The sequence below is a fragment of the Chionomys nivalis genome, chromosome X (genome assembly GCF_950005125.1).
Source record: "Chionomys nivalis chromosome X, mChiNiv1.1, whole genome shotgun sequence".
In the NCBI taxonomy this organism is placed as follows: Eukaryota; Metazoa; Chordata; class Mammalia; order Rodentia; family Cricetidae; genus Chionomys; species Chionomys nivalis.
This window is the reverse complement of record NC_080112.1, coordinates 903295-923000: the sequence shown is the minus strand read 5'-3', so window position 1 is coordinate 923000 and position 19706 is coordinate 903295. Positions and strand designations below refer to the sequence as shown.

Here is a 19706-nt window from a genome sequence, read left to right as displayed (position 1 = left end):
AATAATCTGTGTAGCACCACAAGGTGGTGGCTTAGCGGAAAGGATCTTAACCTGCATCCATCTTGGAGAGGAGAGGCATGACAGCTGGCTCACTTCCCTTCTTCCCAGCATTCTCTTCTGTCTACTCCACCTATCTAAATTCTGTCCTATTAAAGGGCCAAGGCAGTCTCTTTATTAACCAATGAAATCAACACAAAACAGAAGACTCTCCCACATCAGCCATGCTCTAATATCAGTTAATGAAAAACATCTAGAAGAATCTAACACCCATTCATAACAGAAACTCTCAATAAAGAACAGAGGGAGAACACCCTGTCTCAAACACACACACACACACACACACACACACACATGCATATGCATGTGGCACAGATGGGGAAATGACTTAATCATTAAGAGCATTTGCTGCTCTTGCAAGAGGACTAGGGTTCATTCCCAGTACCCACATAACAGCTCAAAATGTCTGTATTTCTAGTTCTCGAGGATCTGATGCCCTCTTCTAATTTTAGATGGCATTAAACATTCATGTGGTACACAAACATACATGCTGGGAAAATACTTACATGCATAATATAAATAAATCTTTAAAAATAAAAAACAAGCAAGAAATGAACCTTAGATGTAAAATGTAAAGCTTTAAAGCTTTCAGAAGACAGCAGGAGAATTCATCTTTGGAACTTGGAACTTGATAAACTCTTAGACATGGCAACATAAGCATAATTATAAAAAACAAGAATAAACTGGAATTTATTGAAATTTAAGCTTTTGTTCTACAAAACACATTGTTAAGAGTACAAGTAAACATGCTACAAACTGGGGAAAATAGTACAAAACTAGAAAAAGCATATATTCACAGGCAGTCATTCCCCATGTTTTCCTAAACCTTCTACCCCCAGGTAATTAATTTCTATATCTCCAGATTTTTATCTTATTGTAGAGCCCTATGTGACAGCTACTCAGTAGACTGAGGCAGGATGATCATTTGACCTCAGTATTTGAAAACTAGCATATACTGTTGGACCCTAGTGTCCAAACACTGAGGAGGAGGAGTCGCCCCAAGAGACCGTATCTCATATCACAGCTAATGTAAAAGCATGAGGATTTTATTAATTCTGTCATGACAGGGTCTTCCAGCAGTCGGGAAGCTAGAAGACCCTGAATGTCTGGTACAGGCTATTTTTAAAGGGAAAAACCACAGAAGGAAGGGGTGTCTGGGGGGTGTTCTTTAACTATTATGATTGGCTTATTCAAAAAGGCTACTACCAATAATTGGCTGGAGAGTGGTTGCCAGATCAGATGAGGTAAAGGGAAACTTCTGAGGGTCGCTTTGCCCCTTCCCAGGGACTAAGTCAAAACATCAGTAATAAGTCAACACCTAAGGGTTATCATGCTCCTATTCAGGGAGATGGAAAGTTCCCAACATCTCAGTACGTGCATGCATAGCTGTTATGTCCTTGGTTCCCAGGGGAGGAGGGGAAGTACTGAGAGTTGTCAGAAATGGCTTCAGAATTGTCTTAAAGTTCTACAATACAACATAGTAAGACTATTTAAAAAATAGTTTGCTTGTTTTGCCTAGTTCATGTAAGTTAAATCATGGCCCTTCTCATGTAGCATAATGATTTTGAGGTACATCTATGTTATAGCATTTATTAGTACTGTGATTCCTTTTTATGGCTGAACACTGTTGCAATGTATAGATAACACTCATTTTATTCATCTACTGATAAAAATTTAGTTATTTCCAAATTTTGGCTGTCATGAATACTTCTGTGAACATTTTTTTTGTGGGGAAATCCAGTTTGGCTCCATTTTGTAAATCTGAGAATCTTCTAGGAGCTAGGTATATAAGAGTAAACTAAATAGATAAAAATTTCCCTGCATTCATAAAGTTAACATTCTGTGTAAAGGCAGCCAATAAACAGCAGAGGAAAGAGGTATAAAAGCCCCAAGATGGGCCAATAAACAGCCAAAGGGCTTTGTTACCAGAGTTGGAGTTGCAGCCTGTGTCCCAGCAAGGCAAGTTTTGCCACCCATCCTTTATAAGCCAATGAAAACAGCTGAATTACAGAGAAAAGTAGAAAAATATTTATTCAATATGGCCACATTGGGAAGAGGAACAAGGAGAGCCAGTGACTGCTTCTATAGTCCGTCTCTGGGCCCTGAAGTAACATTTAAGTTTAAACAGGGTGCCAGGGGGGCTGGAGAGATGGCTCAGAGGTTAAGAGCATTGCCTGTTCTTCCAAAGGTCCTGAGTTCAAATCCCAGCAACCACATGGTGGCTCACAACCATCTGTAATGAGGTCTGGTGACCTCTTCTGACCTGCAGACAGAATATTGTATACATAATAAACAAATAAATAAATATTTAAAAAAAAAACAGGGTGCCAGGAAATATGCACATCTAAGCAGTCCCAGTAAATATGTAATCCCTGCCTATCAGTGACCCATTTCTGTCCAGGATTCAGTTTCATCCTGTAAGGTGGTCAGACAAGTTGTCAGGTGTTGGTTGTTGGTTTTTTATTCTTTACTCTTTGCCTTTTTTTAGGGGGGAGGCAGCCAGCTCCCACATAAATCACCACAGAGTCTTATTTGTTCTTATAAATACCAGCCTTCGCCTGACTTGTTTCTAGTCAATTTTTTCTATCTTATCCCTGCCACCTTTTGCCTCTGGGCTTTTTCCTTTTCTTACTTCTGTATATCTTACTTTCACTATTACTCTGTGGGTAGCTGGGTGGCTGCGTGACTGGACCTTATCATCCTCCTCTCCTCCTTTTCTTGCTCCTTCTTTCCTTCCAGATTTCTCCTCCTATTTATTCTGCCTGGCAGCCCTGCCTATCCTTTATCCTGCCTACCTAATGGCCATTCAGCTCTTTATTAGACCATCAACTGTTTTAGACAGACCAAGTATGACAGCTTCATAGAGTTAAACAAACTCTGTTAGGATTATGCTGGCCTTCCCAGTCACCTAGCAAGATGAACCCAGACAGTAGCCTGTCCCTTTTAGAGACAAGCTCTGCCCACTCCCACTCGTTCTCTTTCTGCTGTGGCAAACTGGTTGGTCTCAGCCCCCTCTCTCTCCCCCACCACCATTCTTCTGAAGAGGCAGCTCTCTCTCTCTCCTCCCTCCTCTCTCTCTCTCTCTCTGTATTTTTTCCTTCCTTCCCCCTACCCTCCCAATACCCTCCTAAATAAAACTTAATACTTCCCAGCTTTCTCTGCATGGTGTATTCTGTTTCCCATCCGTGTTCCTCACCCGTCATGGTACCCGTTGTAATCTTTCAAAATGTAATATAAAAGAATGCAACACATCTTTGCATCATTAAACAAATGTTCCACAGCATAAACAAATGTAACACATCTTAAAATAATATTCCACAACAGTCAGGACTGTGTGAAATCTCTTTCTGGGAGAAAAGTTTTACTTCTGGGTAGCCCAGGTTTTAAGTTTTCTCCAAGCATGAGATTCCTGGAGAATTCCACTTTCTCAGGTCCATTGTTGCAATAGCTTGACAGCCAAAGTAAGGGAAATAAGTGTCTGTTTTGAGTATCTTCATTCCTGCCAAGCCTGTTACAGCCTCTTGGCGGGAGGTGGGTGGGTGGGGGGATAAGACCAAGTGGAAAGACAGGAACTCAGAAGAGAACTATTTGCACTGCCATTACAGGGTCTCTGGGTAAAGAACGCCTTTGCTCTTAGTAAGATGGTTTATAAGTTTCCTAGTATATATCAAGTGACTTAAACCCTAGAAATTTAGTTATTGCAGTGCATGTGTGGGTGTTCACGCTGGCCCATGGCGGGGGGGGGGGGGGGGACGGACTCAGAGGCACCTTAAGAATGAATTTAGATCCTTTCGCTGCTGTGTAGACAGCCCAGAGTCTACTCAGGCTACAGAAGAGGTTCGCCTCTTGCGTCCTGCGCTGTGGTAAAAAGAAGGTCTGGTTGGACCTTAATGACACCAATGAAATTGCCAACGCCAACTCCCATCAGCAGATCCGGAAGCTGATCAAAGATAGACTGATCATCCAGAAGCCTGTGACCATCCATTACCAGGCTCGATGCCGGAAAAACACTTTGGCGTGACGAAAGGGCAGGCATATGGGCATAGGAAAGCTCTAGAAAGGTACTGCCAAAGCTCGAATGCCCTAGAAGGTGAACTGGATGAAAAGGATGCGGATCCGGTGCAGACTTCTCAGGAAATACAGTGAATTCATAAGATTGACCGCCATATGTATCACAGCCTGTACCTGAAGGTCAAAGGGAATGTCTTCAAAAACGATGGAGCACGTCTACAAGCTGAAGGCAGACAAGGCCCACAAGAAGCCCCTGACTTACCAGGCTGGGGCTCATAGTTCTAAGACCAAGGAAGCTCGAAAGCACCTGGAGGAGCGCCTCCAGGCCAAGAAGGAGGAGATCATCAAGACTCTGTCCAAGCAGGAAGAGACCAAGAAATATAGCTTCCCTCCCGTCTGTACATAGTGGCTGCCTGTGGCCTCGGGTGGATCAGTCTTTAAAATAAAACAAGCCTTAAAAAAAAAAAAGAATGAAGTTAGCCTTTCTTGGCTTCGGGGTAGATCGTTCTCTAAGGACTGAACTCCTTTCCTTTCACCCAGGGCTGCTGCTGTTGCTTTTCCTTCTTCTTTTCATTTTTTAATTTAAATTTATTTATTTATTTTTAAAAACTCTTTTATTGTTCTCCAGTTTACATCTTAGCAAGTTGATTTCCATATCCTAAAAACATTCTGAGGAAGCTTCCAAAGGGACAGTGCCAAGTGCAAATTCTTGATAAGAAAATACTGCAATTTTCTGGATTGTTTTCTAATCAAGTTTTGCATAGACTTTGTACCTTTGGGAAACTCTCAGACAAGTTTCACATAGGGCACCAAAAGAAACCAAAGGTATCTACTAAACAAAAGATGAATTAGGGTTATAGGTGCAAACACTCTGGAACCAGAGCACTGAAGACTAGAAATCTAAAAGGAGTCAATCTTTGCCTGTTTTGTTATTGTTGTTGCAGAGAAGGGGTGAAACAAGGTCTCATTGTGCCCCCAGTCTATCTTCAAACTCACATCCTCCTGTTCACTCTCCCTTCTTCTGTAATGACAGCTGTGCACAGTTAAGTTTGAGTCCATTTTCACATGGATGGAGTTTTCCTCTGATCTGTGTATCTTTTCTCTTACGATGACACTTGCTGTTGGTTTTCAGGCCCACCCATTTAATACAGGATGACCTTATCTCAGGAGTCTTATTTTCACTGGGTAAGGTGGTACACACCTGTAATCCCAGTAACAGGGAGATTAAGGGAACACCTCACTGTGAGTTCAAGGCCATGCCTGTCTCAACCCCATCTTTTTTAAAAAAATAAACAAAAAACCCAAATCCTTACTTTCATTACATTTGCACACACCCCTTTTCAAATGAGATCACATTCATTTTGATCTGGAGGTTAGTTTGTGGAATAGCTCCCCGCCCCCCAGACAGGCCTCATTGTGGCCCTGGCTGACCTGGAACTCTGTAGACCAGGATAGGCAAGACTGACCTTAAACTCATAGATCTGCTTGCCTCTGCCTCATGAGTGCTGGGATTAAAGGCATGGGTCACTACCACTAAGCTCAGAGGGATCACTCTTTAACTTACTATAGAACCCTTAAAGGATTATTTATTTATTTACTTATTTAGAAATACTGAGAATCAAACCTAGGGCCTTGGGTATGCTGGGCAAGCACTCCACTGCTGAGCTTTATCACCAACCCTTAAAGTATTTTTAAGCACATACTGAACCCGAGTTTAATGACACTTTCAGGCTGCTGTGTTAAGACAATGTATTTAGGAAAAGTAGAAAAAGGTGGATCTGCAGGAGGCCACTGGAGAAATAGAGACATTATAATGATGGTGAGAGAGACATAAGGGTGAAGCAAAACTACCAGCTTCTGGAACTCTCTAAAAGCAAAATCTTTCTTAAAAGATTTGAGCATAGATATAGGATAAAGATGAAGCTAGTGGACAAATGGAGAATGAGTATTTCAAATTTACTCAACCAAATATTTACCAGTGGGGTATTATAAAATAATAATCCTTAGTTCTAAGGGTCTTATCTGTAAATAGTCAATTCTGATCATTACCATTATTACCAAAATAAATTCCAGAAAGACTAACAATTGGGCAAGGAAATACCAATTTAACTAACAATAAAACAAAACTGAAAAAAATCTGATCTTGGCATTGCATTTCAGAAAAAAAGAAATAAATACTTTTTGTTGTTGTCAGCAGCAACTAACTGGAAAACTATGGGCAAATGATTCCATTTACAGTGAATTATTAGATAACTAATGATCTACCAAATTCACTAGAGCTAGGTTGTGTATCCAGAAAGCTAAAATAATATACCGAGGTAGAATAGGAAATAGGGTGGAGGAGGATATACCAGAGATTTAACATGCAAGGCAGCAGCACGGATTAACAGCCAGAACAATCTACCAGAAAAAAGTCCGGGCTTAATCCTGGAGCTGTTACTTCCTGGCTATTACTTATTGAAGTCACTAGAGCTCTGTACTTGCCATAGGTCACGGCTGTGGAGTTAGAACAGAGGTGTGCAGTCTAAGTGTGAGACATACACTGGAAAACTTCAGGCAGGAAATAAAGTAAAATATCACATACCGCTACATATTGCTTCCATGTTAAAATAACATTTTAGATGTGCAGAGTTATATAAAATTAACTATTGAGAATAACTTTCATTCTTTTTATGAGGCTGCTAGAAAATTTAAAAGCTCGCACTCAATTCCTATTGGCCAATACAGTCAAAACTTGATAGGAATTTCAAGAAGTAAAGGGCTTTCACTTTCACTCTCTGTACCTCAACATCTTTTTCAATTGAGACTGGCATGATAACAAACAGAAAATATCGGTATGAGTTAGAACTAGATAATATTTATAGAGTGCTAAGTAGGCCATCCATGTTCTGAAGTAGAAAATAGATTGAAACCGCAAGGAGGGCACAGTAGATGCCGCGCCCACCCGCCCCAGACTGCAGCAGTTGACTCCTCTCTGAGGTTCCAAAGCGTGGAGTTAAGGGTTGGGAGGAGTTTCCAGGCGCCTGCGTGCTCGCAACTCAGTGGCCGAGTCAGCCAATGGGATTGAGCAGACAGCCCGCGCGTTCCTCGAGACCCCCCCCCCCAACTACCCAGCCTCCTCGCCACTTCCTTTTCGTTGTCCCACCAATTTAGGGAGGTGCTACGGTGGGCGGGTCTAGCGGCGGGGCCTGACCGGTTTCAGACGGTAGGAGTCTGCGGTTCCTAGCTGGTGGCTGCTTGGGCGGGACGCACGCGGTGCGGTGCAAGATGGCGGATGCAGAAGGTAAGGATTACGGGTGGCCGTGCCGTGAGACCTGCGCGGCCTTCTGATAAACCGTGAGCTAGTGATAGTGAGGTTGTATCATGATCCGAGGTTCCACGCGTTCCCGCCCTCAGTTTGACCGCGTCGCCGCTAGTTCCTAGCTCTATAGGTGAATGCACGAGTGCGAGAACCTCTAGTGACTAAGACTCCATTAGGTCCGGGAAAAGATTACACCCGGTTCCCTTCCAAAGGCATCTCAGCCGTGGAGGCGACTCTGTCGTGATAAGGAGATGTGATAGCATTTCTGCTGCCCTTAGACAGGATATTACTAAAATGAAGGTAGCAAAGATACAGAGGAAGGGGCAGGGGAGCGAGTGTAATTCAGACTTGCAAGAAAATTTTAAGAGATCACAAGCCCTTACGGACGGTGCAGTGGTTGTTTGTGGAACTTTCCAGCCTGTGAACAAGCACTTCCCTAAGTGTATTTGGCCTTGCTACAGCCACGTGGAGAACCCGAAGAGAAACCAACACGTGCTAGAGTCATTTACCAGCCAAGCCATCTAGTGTTTGGCATCACAAACGTTAAGTTTTCTTCAGTAGTGCTAGACTTAAAAATATTTTCTTCTGTTTGCCCTGATTTTGGACTTAAGTTTAAACTTTTAGTTTTTAAAGAAATCTCCAAATCTTAAATTTTTTTTGTAGTAATTACTTTGCCAAAGAAGCATAAAAAGAAAAAAGACCGGAAGCCATTACAAGAAGATGATGTAGCTGTGAGTAGGAAATGTTTTACTTTGCTTTGAGCGAGAGAGATAGAGATAATTTAAACACATTAAAGGGGGAAAATGCTTTAAAATATTCTTAATCAGTATGTTGGCACTTATTGGTCCTTATATAGAACCAGCAAAAACCTGAAATAACAACTCCTAGAGGGGTTTTCTATCATGCACGGCTTACTAAATGGTGAAATGTTCTCCCTGAATTTTTCTTACTTATTCCATCAGCAGACCCACAGTATTGTTGAAATATTTGGACTCAACTTGCTATCCCTAAGGTTTAGTGAGCCCCCTTTTCAATTCTCTTTCAAACTTCCTAGTGACACTCAGTTTCAGAAATCAACACCCCTTCCCTCTTGTTTGTTTGTTTCTTTCTTTCTTTCTTTATTTTGTTTTTCGAGACAGGGTTTCTCTGTAGCTTTGGTTCCTGTCCTGGAACTAGCTCTTGTAGACCAGGCTGGTCTCGAACCCTCTTGTTTCTTTAAAAGGCGTGCACTTCTGTCCTAGTATTAGAATTGTCCTAAGTCAGGTGGGAAGATAAATGTTTCTACTCTCTTGAAGGAAATACAACATGCTGAAGAATTTCTTATCAAACCAGAATCCAGAGTAGCCCAATTGGACACTTCTCAGTGGCCCTTGTTACTAAAGGTATGTGCTGTGTGTATCAGAAGAATGCTTGAATTTCATATTTCTAATTAAACAGCTAATAAGGCGTCCTTATTGCTAGGCTGGGCATGGTGATATGCATGCCTTTAATCCCAGTGGGCCAGGCCAGCCTGGTTTACATAGAAAGACTGTCTCAAAAAAACAGTGCTTAGTGCCAGCATGTTTTATTTAGAAAACTGCCAAATGATGCAGCATTAAGGCAGTTTTTCAATGTATCTGAGATGAAGGGCTCATTTTTTTTTGATTTGTAATTCATCCAACACTGTTCTGGAACATAGTACGTCACCAAAATGCTCATTACTGTCAGTTTTAAATAGTTGCACTTCTGAAATCATCTCTTGTAGACTGTTTCAGTGCCTAAGAGCATTTTGAAGCCTTAGATTCAAAATGGAATGTAACCTTGGACTAGATATTTAACTAACCTCACTGAATCTATTAGTTGCTCATATTTTCTCTTAGGATGATGTGCTTTGAGTTATGGCGGGTATCCTATGAAGCGTGCTTAACAGTTCCTGATTGTATGTCATAGATTTTATGGTTATTATTTAGGTACTTAATGGTGACATTGAATAATGGGTTGAACTAAAATTTATAATTTTTACAAAGTGGATACTAGCTATGAAGTTCTGACATCTCTTAACAAAGGGGGTTTTTAAATAGAAATTTTTATTAATTTATTAGAGTGGATGAAATAGGTGGTGCATACCACACATGACATGCATGTTAAAGTTAAAGGACAACTTGCAGAAGTCCATTCTCAACTAACATGTGAGTTCCTGAGGTTGAACTTAGATTGTCAGGCAACAGGCATCCTTATCCACTGAGCCATCTCACTGACACCATCAAGTATTTTAATAAACCATATGTATGTGTTGGTAAAATAGTGAGGTTTGTTTATATCATTCAACCAAGTTGAATTTGGATGTTGGCCCTGGAAAAATAGCTAGCACCCAGAGATGGGAGAAACAATTAAACAAGCATTGCTCTTTGTAGTAGGCATAATGGAACTAAACTGATGATGAAAGATGGGGTTTTTAGTTGGTGAATTCTTCCTGACTAGTGGCTAAGTCTTAGTCAGGAGACTGAAAAGGAACAGACAAATCAGAGGTAGGTAGGTATCTGGAACAGAACCAAGCTGCCCATGTTGAGGAAAATTGCCAGCTGTCTTCAATTTGGTTGATCTGAGAAAGTCAAAGCTATTTTGTGTTTAAAGATTTATTTAATGTACATCAGTGTTTTGGCTGTATATATTCTGTGTGAGGGTGTCAGATGCCCTGGACCTGAAGGTACAGACAATTGTGAGCTGCCATGTTGTTGCTGGGAATTGAACCTGGGTCCTGGAGGAACAACCAGTGCATCTAGCTGAGCCATCTTTCCAGCCCTGCTATTTTGTGTTTTACAGTACCCTCCACAAGTATTTTTTTTTTTTTTAGAGCATTGACTAAATTCTCAGATTTATTCTTTTCTCAATAGTATTGAGAGTTTCCCCAGTACATAAGAAGGCTTAATAGTGTATCACACCAATAATGGTGTTAATAATAGAAACAAAACTGTACATTTATGGGCTTGAAGGACTGCCATGGTTGGTAGTGGTACTTACTGACTCTTATTTTACTTCTATCAATGTGTTATTAAACTTATATTATTGCTTTCTAGAATTTTGATAAGCTAAATGTAAGGACAACACACTATACACCGATTCCTTGTGGTTCAAATCCTTTGAAGAGGGAGATTGGGGACTATATCAGGTAAGCATGGTGAAATGGCTCTGTCCAAACTTAAGTTATTTTGAAACGAATACTTTCACATTAGTTATTCATGGAAGTGGTGGCTGCTTAAAACAGCTTTGCCCTGAATATATATAGTTTATATATGTGATTTATTTGCTTTTTTTATAACTCTTCATATTGTTTTTAGACCACAAGAACAGGTGGTAACATTTTTTTTTCTATTCTAGGACAGGTTTTATTAATCTTGACAAGCCTTCTAACCCTTCTTCCCATGAGGTGGTAGCCTGGATCCGTCGAATACTTCGGGTAGAGAAGACAGGTCACAGTGGCACACTAGATCCCAAAGTGACTGGTTGTTTAATTGTGTGTATTGAACGAGCCACTCGTTTGGTGAAATCACAACAGAGTGCAGGTGTGTAGAAGAGGGAGTAGGGGCTATCTTTTAGTGATTGGAAAATGTTCTACACTTGTTTCACTTCTACATTTTGGCTCTTGGAAACTTTCGTCTTTAGAAAATAAAATAATTTGGTTTCTATATAATTTTGTTCTCTGACAGAATCTGGTGGTTGTTTTTTAAAAGTCTACACGCTAGGCATGCGTATATGGAACTAACTAGTCCATTCCTAGTGCTGGGGCATGTCTAGTCTATGCTTGCTGTGTTGCTTTTTGTTGTTTTTGTTTTTTGTTTGATCTTTGAGACAGGGTTTCTCTGTAGACTAGGTTGGCCTCTTCCTCCCAAGTAAGTGCTGGGATTAAAGGCATGTGCCTCTACTGCCCAGCATGCTTGCTGCTGCTTAACTCCAGTTATATTTCTTTCCCAATTGTCTTTCCTTCACTTTTACTGGAGAAAATTATTCTTAAAGTGCAAGGTGTTTTCCAGTCATTCTAAAGAGTGGGTATAATTGTTCTTTTTTTCCTTCCTTTTTTGAGACAAGGTTTTGCTGTGTAGCTCATGCTGCCTTGAAAATCTGTCTTCCCATCTTGGCCTCCAAACTGTTGGGTTTAGTTTGTAAGCATGTGCTATGACTGATCCAAGAAAAAGTATCTTCATTTCTCTTCCCTGTGTACAACATGAGATCTGTCAGTATAGATTTCATTGAAACATGATCTTGGATTCCCTGCTGCTTCTGCTATGTAAAATGGCAGTGGTAGAACATAATATAAAACAGAAAACTCAGTGGCCACACCTGACTACTCTTGTCATTTTTCAGGCAAAGAGTATGTGGGAATTGTCCGGCTGCACAATGCTATTGAAGGGGGTACTCAGCTTTCTAGGGTAAGTCTATATAACTTAGGGAGGAGGGTACCTTTGTTGATTTTGGTGTCTGAAAACTCCTAAATATCTAGACTCGGGGAAGTCTTCCTGGCTAGTAGATCTTGTGCCCTTTTAAGAGCCTCTGGGAGGAGAACAGCTGGTGATAGGGGTGCCTTCTGACCATGCCTTTACTGAGGAAGAAGTTCTGATCAGTGATGAGCCATTCTTCAGTTGAAAAAGAGGAAACTGAAATAAAGATTTAGCTCTTAAATTGTCGAAAGAAAACTTTTGTATTTGAATTATGTCCTTAAATTCCTGAACTATGCCCCTTTGTCTTATTTAAAAATGAGCCCTTATAATGAATAGGATTTCTTTTTGTTTTTTGCTTTGTTCTTAGGCCCTAGAAACTCTGACAGGTGCCCTGTTTCAGCGACCCCCACTTATTGCTGCGGTAAAGAGGCAGCTTCGAGTGAGGACGATCTACGAGAGCAAAATGATAGAATATGATCCTGAAAGAAGATTAGGTGGGTCATCAGGCCTATACCAGGCTTAATTGTTTTAGACCTAAGTAGATAGGGTGCATTCTCAAGAATTCTGTTATGAGTAGAAGCTTTGAGTATGTTGTGTACTCATACACTCACTATTCCCTGTATCTCTTAACTCTAATCTTTTTGTTAGTTTGTTTTAGATAGGATTTTCTCTAATCATAATGGTTCAGTTGGAGGGGGAAAATCATGCATTTACTCTAGAAAATTGGTGCTATTTGTGTTTCTGTGTTTGTTTTAGGAATCTTTTGGGTGAGCTGTGAAGCTGGCACTTACATTCGGACACTATGTGTACACCTTGGCTTGTTACTGGGGGTTGGTGGTCAGATGCAGGAACTTCGGAGGGTGCGTTCTGGAGTCATGAGTGAAAAGGTATGCAATTATGGGATTAGTTTTAGAACTGATTCTTAGACTCTCTGCCCTTGGTAGAAGTCTATTTTATATCTTTTAGTGAAAGATTTCAAAGTGTTGATTTCAGGTCAGGGCAGCTTCCCTGTTTTATTAATTAAATTTGGCACATTGAAATTGGCTAAGGGAAATGACTGAATAGTGAGTATTACTCTATTCATACACTTCCTAGTCTATACCAATCTCAATTAGAGATTGAGTGTTAAGAGCACTTGGCAAACAATTGCACACAACCTGGGTTCCATCCCTAACAGTACCAAAAAATAGAGTGCCTACCTAGATCTAATATGGTAACATGTACAAATACCCCAAAGGAGATTCCAAAGTCTCATAATGAGCCTGAACTAGAAGATAATGTGTAGTTACATTCAGGTGTAAAAAGTTTGGGGGTCTGATGGATTGTTATATACAGTATGAAGACACAGAATTTATTATCTGACTGTTTTTCAGGACCATATGGTGACAATGCATGATATACTCGATGCTCAGTGGCTGTATGATAACCATAAGGATGAGACTTACTTGCGGCGTGTTGTTTACCCTTTGGAAAAGCTGCTGACATCTCATAAACGTCTGGTTATGAAAGATAGTGCAGTAAGTTATAGATTAAAAGTTCATGTTTGTAGAGAATATTGCTCCAAAGATGAAATGTTAATATATGAAGTCATATTTATGTATTTTTATTTTCATTGTGGTTACTCCTCCCCCTTTAGTTTTATAGATTTCTCTTTGTGCCACTAGTAATAGGAACATTCATGGCTAGGTTTGTTAAATTAGGTTAAACCCAGGTGTGTGTGTGTGTGTGTATATATATGTATATATATCACTCTAAAGTAGAATTTCAATAATGTAAATTTATCATTGAAAGAGTCTTTGTCAAGCAATTTTGTTCAAGTACTAAACTATCAGTGATACCTAAAAAAATGCCTTCCTTTAATTTGTTGCTCTCTCTGTGCCTAAAATAATCTTGATTTATTTTAGTTGCTGTAAAAGATTGTGTCAATAGGTAAAGATTAAGACTAGAGAGTTTTAGAGATATGGTATTTACCCTGTAGGGATTTCAGTGAATTGGTGCTTCTGTTGAAGTACATTATCATTTGAGAAAATATAATCCAAACTTCACTGAGCCGATGATCAGCTCTTAATTATGTATTCTCTATATCACCTTATAATCAGAAACGGTCCTAATAATTTAAATAAATGTTATTTAGTCATAAGATTTTTTTTGAAAGATTTCTGTATATTTAAATCTTAAAATATGTATAAGTCTTCTGAAAACTTACAGTTCATAATCAAGGGAAAAAAATTGAAGAGTTAATACTAACGTGTGACACTTAACAGGAACTGAAAAAGCTTAACCATAATTGTGTAAATGTGACCCCTTGTGCTGGGATCAGACTGTTGGCTTCTGAGTGAATTTAAAAGAGAAGTTAGAATTTGGTTAGCAAGAGATCTAGTTAAGTAAAGACAAGATGATAAGAGGTTTACACATGCATTGCGGGGGGGGGTCACAGAACTGGAGAAGTGGCCTTAATTTGTAATTATTGGCTAATAAATTCCATATAAAAATGTGGATGTGATTTAACAGGTCTGGTAATTTTGTTAGCAAGTTGCTTTTGGTGTTTGTTATTGCTTCATCTCTAGCAAATGCACTATTTTTTCCTGACAGATTCAAGAGCACTCTGATAGAAAACTCTGAGGCAGGTTTTTTTTTTAATTATGCTTTATTTGTATGTGTGTACATGCATATGCACGGAGGTTGGTCAAGGACAACTTGGGGTTGGTTCTCTCCACCATATGAATTCCAATGGTCAAACTTGGGTAGTACCTTTACTTGCTAAGTCATTTATCTTGCCCCTAAGATATGATTCATTTTGTTTTATATGTATGAGTATTTTATGTGCATGTATGTCTGTACCACATGCATACCTGGGGCCTATGAAGGTCAAGGATCCCCTTGGACTAGAGTCACATCGTTGAGAGCCACTGCATGGGTGCTGGGAAACCCAGGTCCCCTGTAAGAACAAGTGCTCTTAACCATCTCTTCATCCACCAGGTTTTGGTTTATTACTCTAGATGACAACATTCATGCGCCATCTGATAAAAATAGAGTTCAGTACCCTACTTGTATAGACCAGTGAAGGAATAGAAGAAGCATTCTTATTTTTATTATATATGTTTTGTGATATGTGTATGTGTGTTCGGAGCTCAAAGTTTCCTTTAGTATTTTGTAGTCTATGTGAAAATTTTAGAGCAGTGCTAGTACATGATAGTGTTTGTTACTATTCTGTGTCCCTTCATACGCCATTGTAGTTGATAGACTATCAGTGCTATTATTCCTATTTCCCACTCTCAGACTACTTCCCCCTTTATAGTCATCCTCTGTTCTGGTATGGAAGTGGAACAGGAATATTGGAAAATAACATCTGGACCACATGTGATACTGTCTCCATAGGTGAATGCAATATGCTATGGGGCCAAGATCATGCTTCCTGGTGTTCTCCGATATGAGGATGGCATTGAGGTCAACCAGGAGATTGTGGTCATTACCACCAAGGGGGAAGCAATCTGCATAGGTAAGGAGGGGGTGCCTCTCATTTCTGGAGTTGGGGCTCTGTACCTTCAAAGGTAGGCTTATTGTGGGCCAGTCCTGTGTCATGGTCCCTCAGTTTTATCTAATTAATGGTGTTTCCTGGGCTTTGTATAGGTAATTTATGAATAGACAGGTTAGTCAGGTACAGATTAAGGAGAAGTGTTGCACATTTATATGTTCTTGGCTCTTTTGTGAAACTCCAAGAGTAAGAGTAGTCATGGTTGTCTGATGATTGAAAGAGAGATTTTAGTTCACTACTTGTAGTTCATATCAGTGACTTTTGGTTTTTCAAGACAATGTTTCTCTGTATAGTCTTGGCTGTCCTGGAACTTACTCTGTATACCAGGCTGGCCTCAAACTCACAGATCCACTTGCCTCTGCTTCCAAGTGCTGGTATTAAAGGTTGTATGACACCATTGCCTGAATCAGTGACTTTAATTTGTAAAGGCTTAGCTACTAATGGATTGATATCTCTTAAAACTTAACAGTGCTCTGTGGCCTTCTCAAAAAGTCCAAGCTATTCATTTAATAATCCTAATTTGTACCAGAAATAAGACATGTCACTAGGATCCCTTGTCTTAGTTCTATGAATAGATGGGGGGGAGGGGTATCTGTAAAGTCCATTCTGATACCTAGCAGAAAACAGATTCTTAAAACCTGAGGGCAGTATATACATCATTGCTGTACATGTCCACAGGTATATGCCTTGTTACATGTTTCTTCAGTTGCTTTTGTTGAGTAGTTTTTAATTTGGTAAATTTAATATTACTTCAAATGTTTCTTGTTGTTGTGGAGACTTTTTTCTATACATACATCCTGAGCAAAAGAAGCATCAATTAAGGTAATAGAGCTCCAGACTTACGAATTCTGAAAAGGCATAAAACAGTAGAACTCATGACCAAATCATTCTTTTTTCTCTTTCTAATGCCTACAGCTATTGCATTGATGACTACAGCAGTGATTTCTACCTGTGATCATGGTATAGTAGCCAAGATAAAGAGGGTGATCATGGAGAGAGACACTTATCCTCGGAAGTGGGGTTTGGGTCCAAAGGTAAGTGGTACTGGGTGGTAGCCCTTGCTGGGTTATATTTGTGCTACTCATGCAGCTCTTTGTGTGTCTCCATTGCCATAGCCTTTTATTATTTGGGGCTCTAGATAATTTTTTTTTCTGGATTTTTGAGACAGGGTTTCTCCGTAGCTTTTGGTTCCTGTCCTGGAACTAGCTCTACTAGACCAGGCTGGCCTCGAACTCACAGAGATCCGCCTGCCTCTGCCTCCCAAGTGCTGGGATTAAAGGCGTGCACCACCACCGCCCGGCGGGGCTCTAGATAATTGATGGTGAGCAGAGGCATGCCCTATCTTGGACTTTAGAGATTCTCAGTATAGTTGATTGAAACAGTTGGGCATTACTTAAATCATCACTGTTGGGTGGTGAACTATGACTGTCAAATGTGAAGGAGGTCTCTTGGTTTCTGGAGTATCCACAGTGAAAGTTTTTCTTGGTTTTTCTGGACAGGGTTTCTCTGTGTAGCTGTCCTGGAACCCGTTCTGTAGTCCATGCTGACCTTGAACTCAGAGATCCACTTACCTTTGTCTCCCGAGTGCTGGGATTAAAGCTACATAGATCTGGGGAAGGTCTTTTCACTCAAGCCATTGTAAAGTTAGATATTGTGAACATACTGGCTACTTCTTGTATTGATAATAATCTAATGTTTGAAATGCTCTAGGCAAGTCAGAAGAAGATGATGATCAAGCAGGGCCTTCTGGACAAGCATGGCAAACCCACAGATAACACCCCTGCTACCTGGAAACAGGACTACATTGACTACAGGTAAGGATAGTGCCTGGGACTGGGGTGATACTTACCATTTGGTCTTTGATAATAAGTGAGACAGGAGACCAGATAGCCAAGGGGAGTTGGAAACTTTTATTTGGGGGCAGCTGCTAAATGCTAGGCCATAGGTCCTAACACTGCAGCTCAGCTTTCTTTTCCTTCTTTTGCTCTATGAAGCCTAGGTAACTACTATTATACAGGCTTGGTCCTACCTACTAGTCAGGGTATGGACTATGGAGAGAATCCCTTTAGGGTTGCCCAGTATCACTGAATAACAGGGCACGTGACATGATAGAACCACCATGGAAAGCTCTTCCATGAATTTAACCTCATATTATCTCTTTGTCTTTCAGTGATTCTGACAGGAAAGCACTGGTTGCTGAAGCAGTACAAACCCCTCAGTTAACTGCTGATTCAGTAAAAGTCATAAAAGTAAGTGGTATAACCTGTTTGAAATGTGCTTTAAGCCAGGCTAGCTTGTCAGGTCTACAGAGCAAGTACCAGAGCTACATAGAGAAACTCTGTCTTGAAAACTAATAAAAAAGAATGTCTTAGCTACCAAGGAAGGCTTTATTCATGCTGTAGTCCACACACAAATATTGTTTGATACTTGAGGTTGTGTTATGTCTGCTGTAGGGGGAGTGTGGGCTTAAGAATCAGACCTAGGCTCCTACCTCCGCTGTGGCAATAACCTTGTATGGAATGTGTGTGATACATTTTGCCTTTACCCTGGGTTAAATGATAGGTAGCATAAATGTGCTGAAGTCAGAGGCCCTTAGTAAACTCAGCAGGGGGCAGAATTTTCAAATACCAGCAAAGATCTTCAGTCAGTACTAGCTTACTCTTTAAAGGAAGAGTGAAGAATATGTTGGTAACTTGGCTCCCCAAGGTTGGGGGCCACTGTCATTATAATCCCAGATGGTATATCTGCAGTTAGAAACCTGGGTGACTAGTAATAAGCTATAAGGGTTGAACTGGTGATTTGTGCCTAAGAGCAAGGAGTTAGTTTACTGAGGCAGTCTTTTTAAGGTCTTCTATACCCCAAACTGCTTTGGCACACCCATTATGTCCCGTGGTTTACTCTGTGTACTATTATTTAGTGAGATACTGTCTTCAAATCTTTAATAAGTCAGGCACTATTCAAGTCTATAGACACAAAATCTACTGCTGGGTTTACTTGGATTCTTTCTTGGTAACTTCCAACATTTCTAACTGGATGAATTATTTTTCTATCTCAGAGGAAGCGGGAGAGTGAAAGTGATGAGAACTCTCCAGTAGTTCCCCAGTTAATGAAGAAGGAAAAGAAGAATAAGAAGGATAAGAAGCCTAAAACTGTGCTAGAAAGTGGGGGCGAAGCTGGACATGGGGTATGTGTAAACCTTGGGTACCTTTGTGCTGGCTGAGTCTGACAGGGATTGTGGTGCAGGAATGGGGTTCCACCATTTCCTCTTTTGGGCTGCCCTGTATTTTGGATTTTCCCTATCTGTCCACACACCCCCGCCCCTCTGTGGACAGACAAGTAGGAGCACCCAGCATTTTAGAGCAATGGATCTTGATTTGAATTATGTTGCTGGTTGGTGGGGAAGAGTGTATCTTAATTGCTCAACGCCCTTGTGAAAGTAGACCTCTAGGACTTTACTGAGAAGTAGTTCACAGGCAAAATTAGTTTAATCCCAAATGTCCTTAAAGATCCTGAACAGACTTGTCAGTAATTTACAAGATTTCTTTTGGGAAGAGTCATAAATGTTTTGGCAATGGGTACTTATTTTTTTTTCTTTCTTTAGGACAGTGATACCAGCAAAAAGAAAAAGAAGAAGAAAGTAAAAGTGGTGGAAGATATGTCTGAATAGTAAAAGCAACTTGAAGCATTATGTCAAGCTGGGAGAAGAAATGAAAGCCTTATTGAGAAAACATTTTGTTGAGGGGGAAGAACAGAGGTCCCAAACAGAATACAGAGTTCTGGTACACTTTAGCTGCCACTTGTGATCTCAGTGGTTAGGGTGTGGCCATCTTGTCCTGTCCTGTTTTAAGGATATGCAAGATGAAACTCAGGTTTTTGCCACTGACCCCTCTGCTTGAGTGGGGGAACACACCTTCAGACATGAAACTGCCTAGTAACTGTCTGCAGCTGTTTATTAGTAGCCATTTTAAACAGTGCCATAGGTAGTCCTCTCCTAGTTTGCTTTTTTTAATGTTTGTAAAAATTAAATCTGCTGAATAAAATAGCATAGGACCTTCTGTGAGTAAAAGAAGAAATGTAATTAAACCATGTTCACTGGGGAATTCTTAATCTGGAGTATCCTGTGAGGGCTGTTCTATTCTGGTATGTGTCTTGCTGGTCTTGTGGTGTCCATGGTGCTTGGGCTAGCATTCTGTGCGGTGCTGTGTTTGTAGGGGGGGAGCCAAAGCATTCCCATACCCTCCTGTTTTAATGTTCATTTTCTTTTGAAGAATGGGTTTGTTCATTGCTGGGAGAAGAATGTGATTTGTAGCTTTTTAAAAGTATTTGTTGGGTTTACTAACTGATAATAATCTTAGGCTGGCAGAACAAAAATGAAAATATTTTTAAT

General features: G+C 40.3%; 1 protein-coding gene, 1 non-coding gene and 1 pseudogene across 2 annotated transcripts; all 3 read left to right on the top strand.

Moving 5' to 3' along the window:
• Positions 1–2973: 2973 nt before the first annotated feature.
• On the top strand, positions 2974–4474 carry LOC130867451 (60S ribosomal protein L19-like; annotated as a pseudogene).
• Positions 4475–7218: 2744 nt separating this feature from the next.
• On the top strand, positions 7219–19700 carry Dkc1 (dyskerin pseudouridine synthase 1). The gene is made up of 15 exons (XM_057759091.1): positions 7219–7351; positions 8033–8100; positions 8665–8751; positions 10426–10517; positions 10727–10911; positions 11711–11775; positions 12152–12278; positions 12541–12671; positions 13158–13301; positions 15163–15283; positions 16235–16353; positions 17030–17133; positions 17490–17568; positions 18375–18503; positions 18921–19700. The coding sequence occupies exons 1-15, from the start codon at positions 7336–7338 to the stop codon at positions 18984–18986; spliced, it is 1533 nt and encodes a 510-aa protein (XP_057615074.1). The 5' UTR covers positions 7219–7335; the 3' UTR covers positions 18987–19700.
• LOC130868727 (small nucleolar RNA SNORA36 family) lies at positions 12758–12888 on the top strand. Its single transcript, XR_009056545.1, has one exon. It is a non-coding gene; the product is annotated as a small nucleolar RNA SNORA36 family (small nucleolar RNA).
• Positions 19701–19706: the final 6 nt, after the last annotated feature.

What these genes read in the sequence shown, in the direction of transcription:
- Dkc1 (XM_057759091.1), top strand. An exon ending in GAAATCACAACAGAGTGCAG is followed by an intron (nt 10,912 to 11,710) that starts GTGTGTAGAAGA and finishes GTCATTTTTCAG; the next exon opens with GCAAAGAGTATGTGGGAATT. An exon ending in GGGGCGAAGCTGGACATGGG is followed by an intron (nt 18,504 to 18,920) that starts GTATGTGTAAAC and finishes TTCTTTCTTTAG; the next exon opens with GACAGTGATACCAGCAAAAA.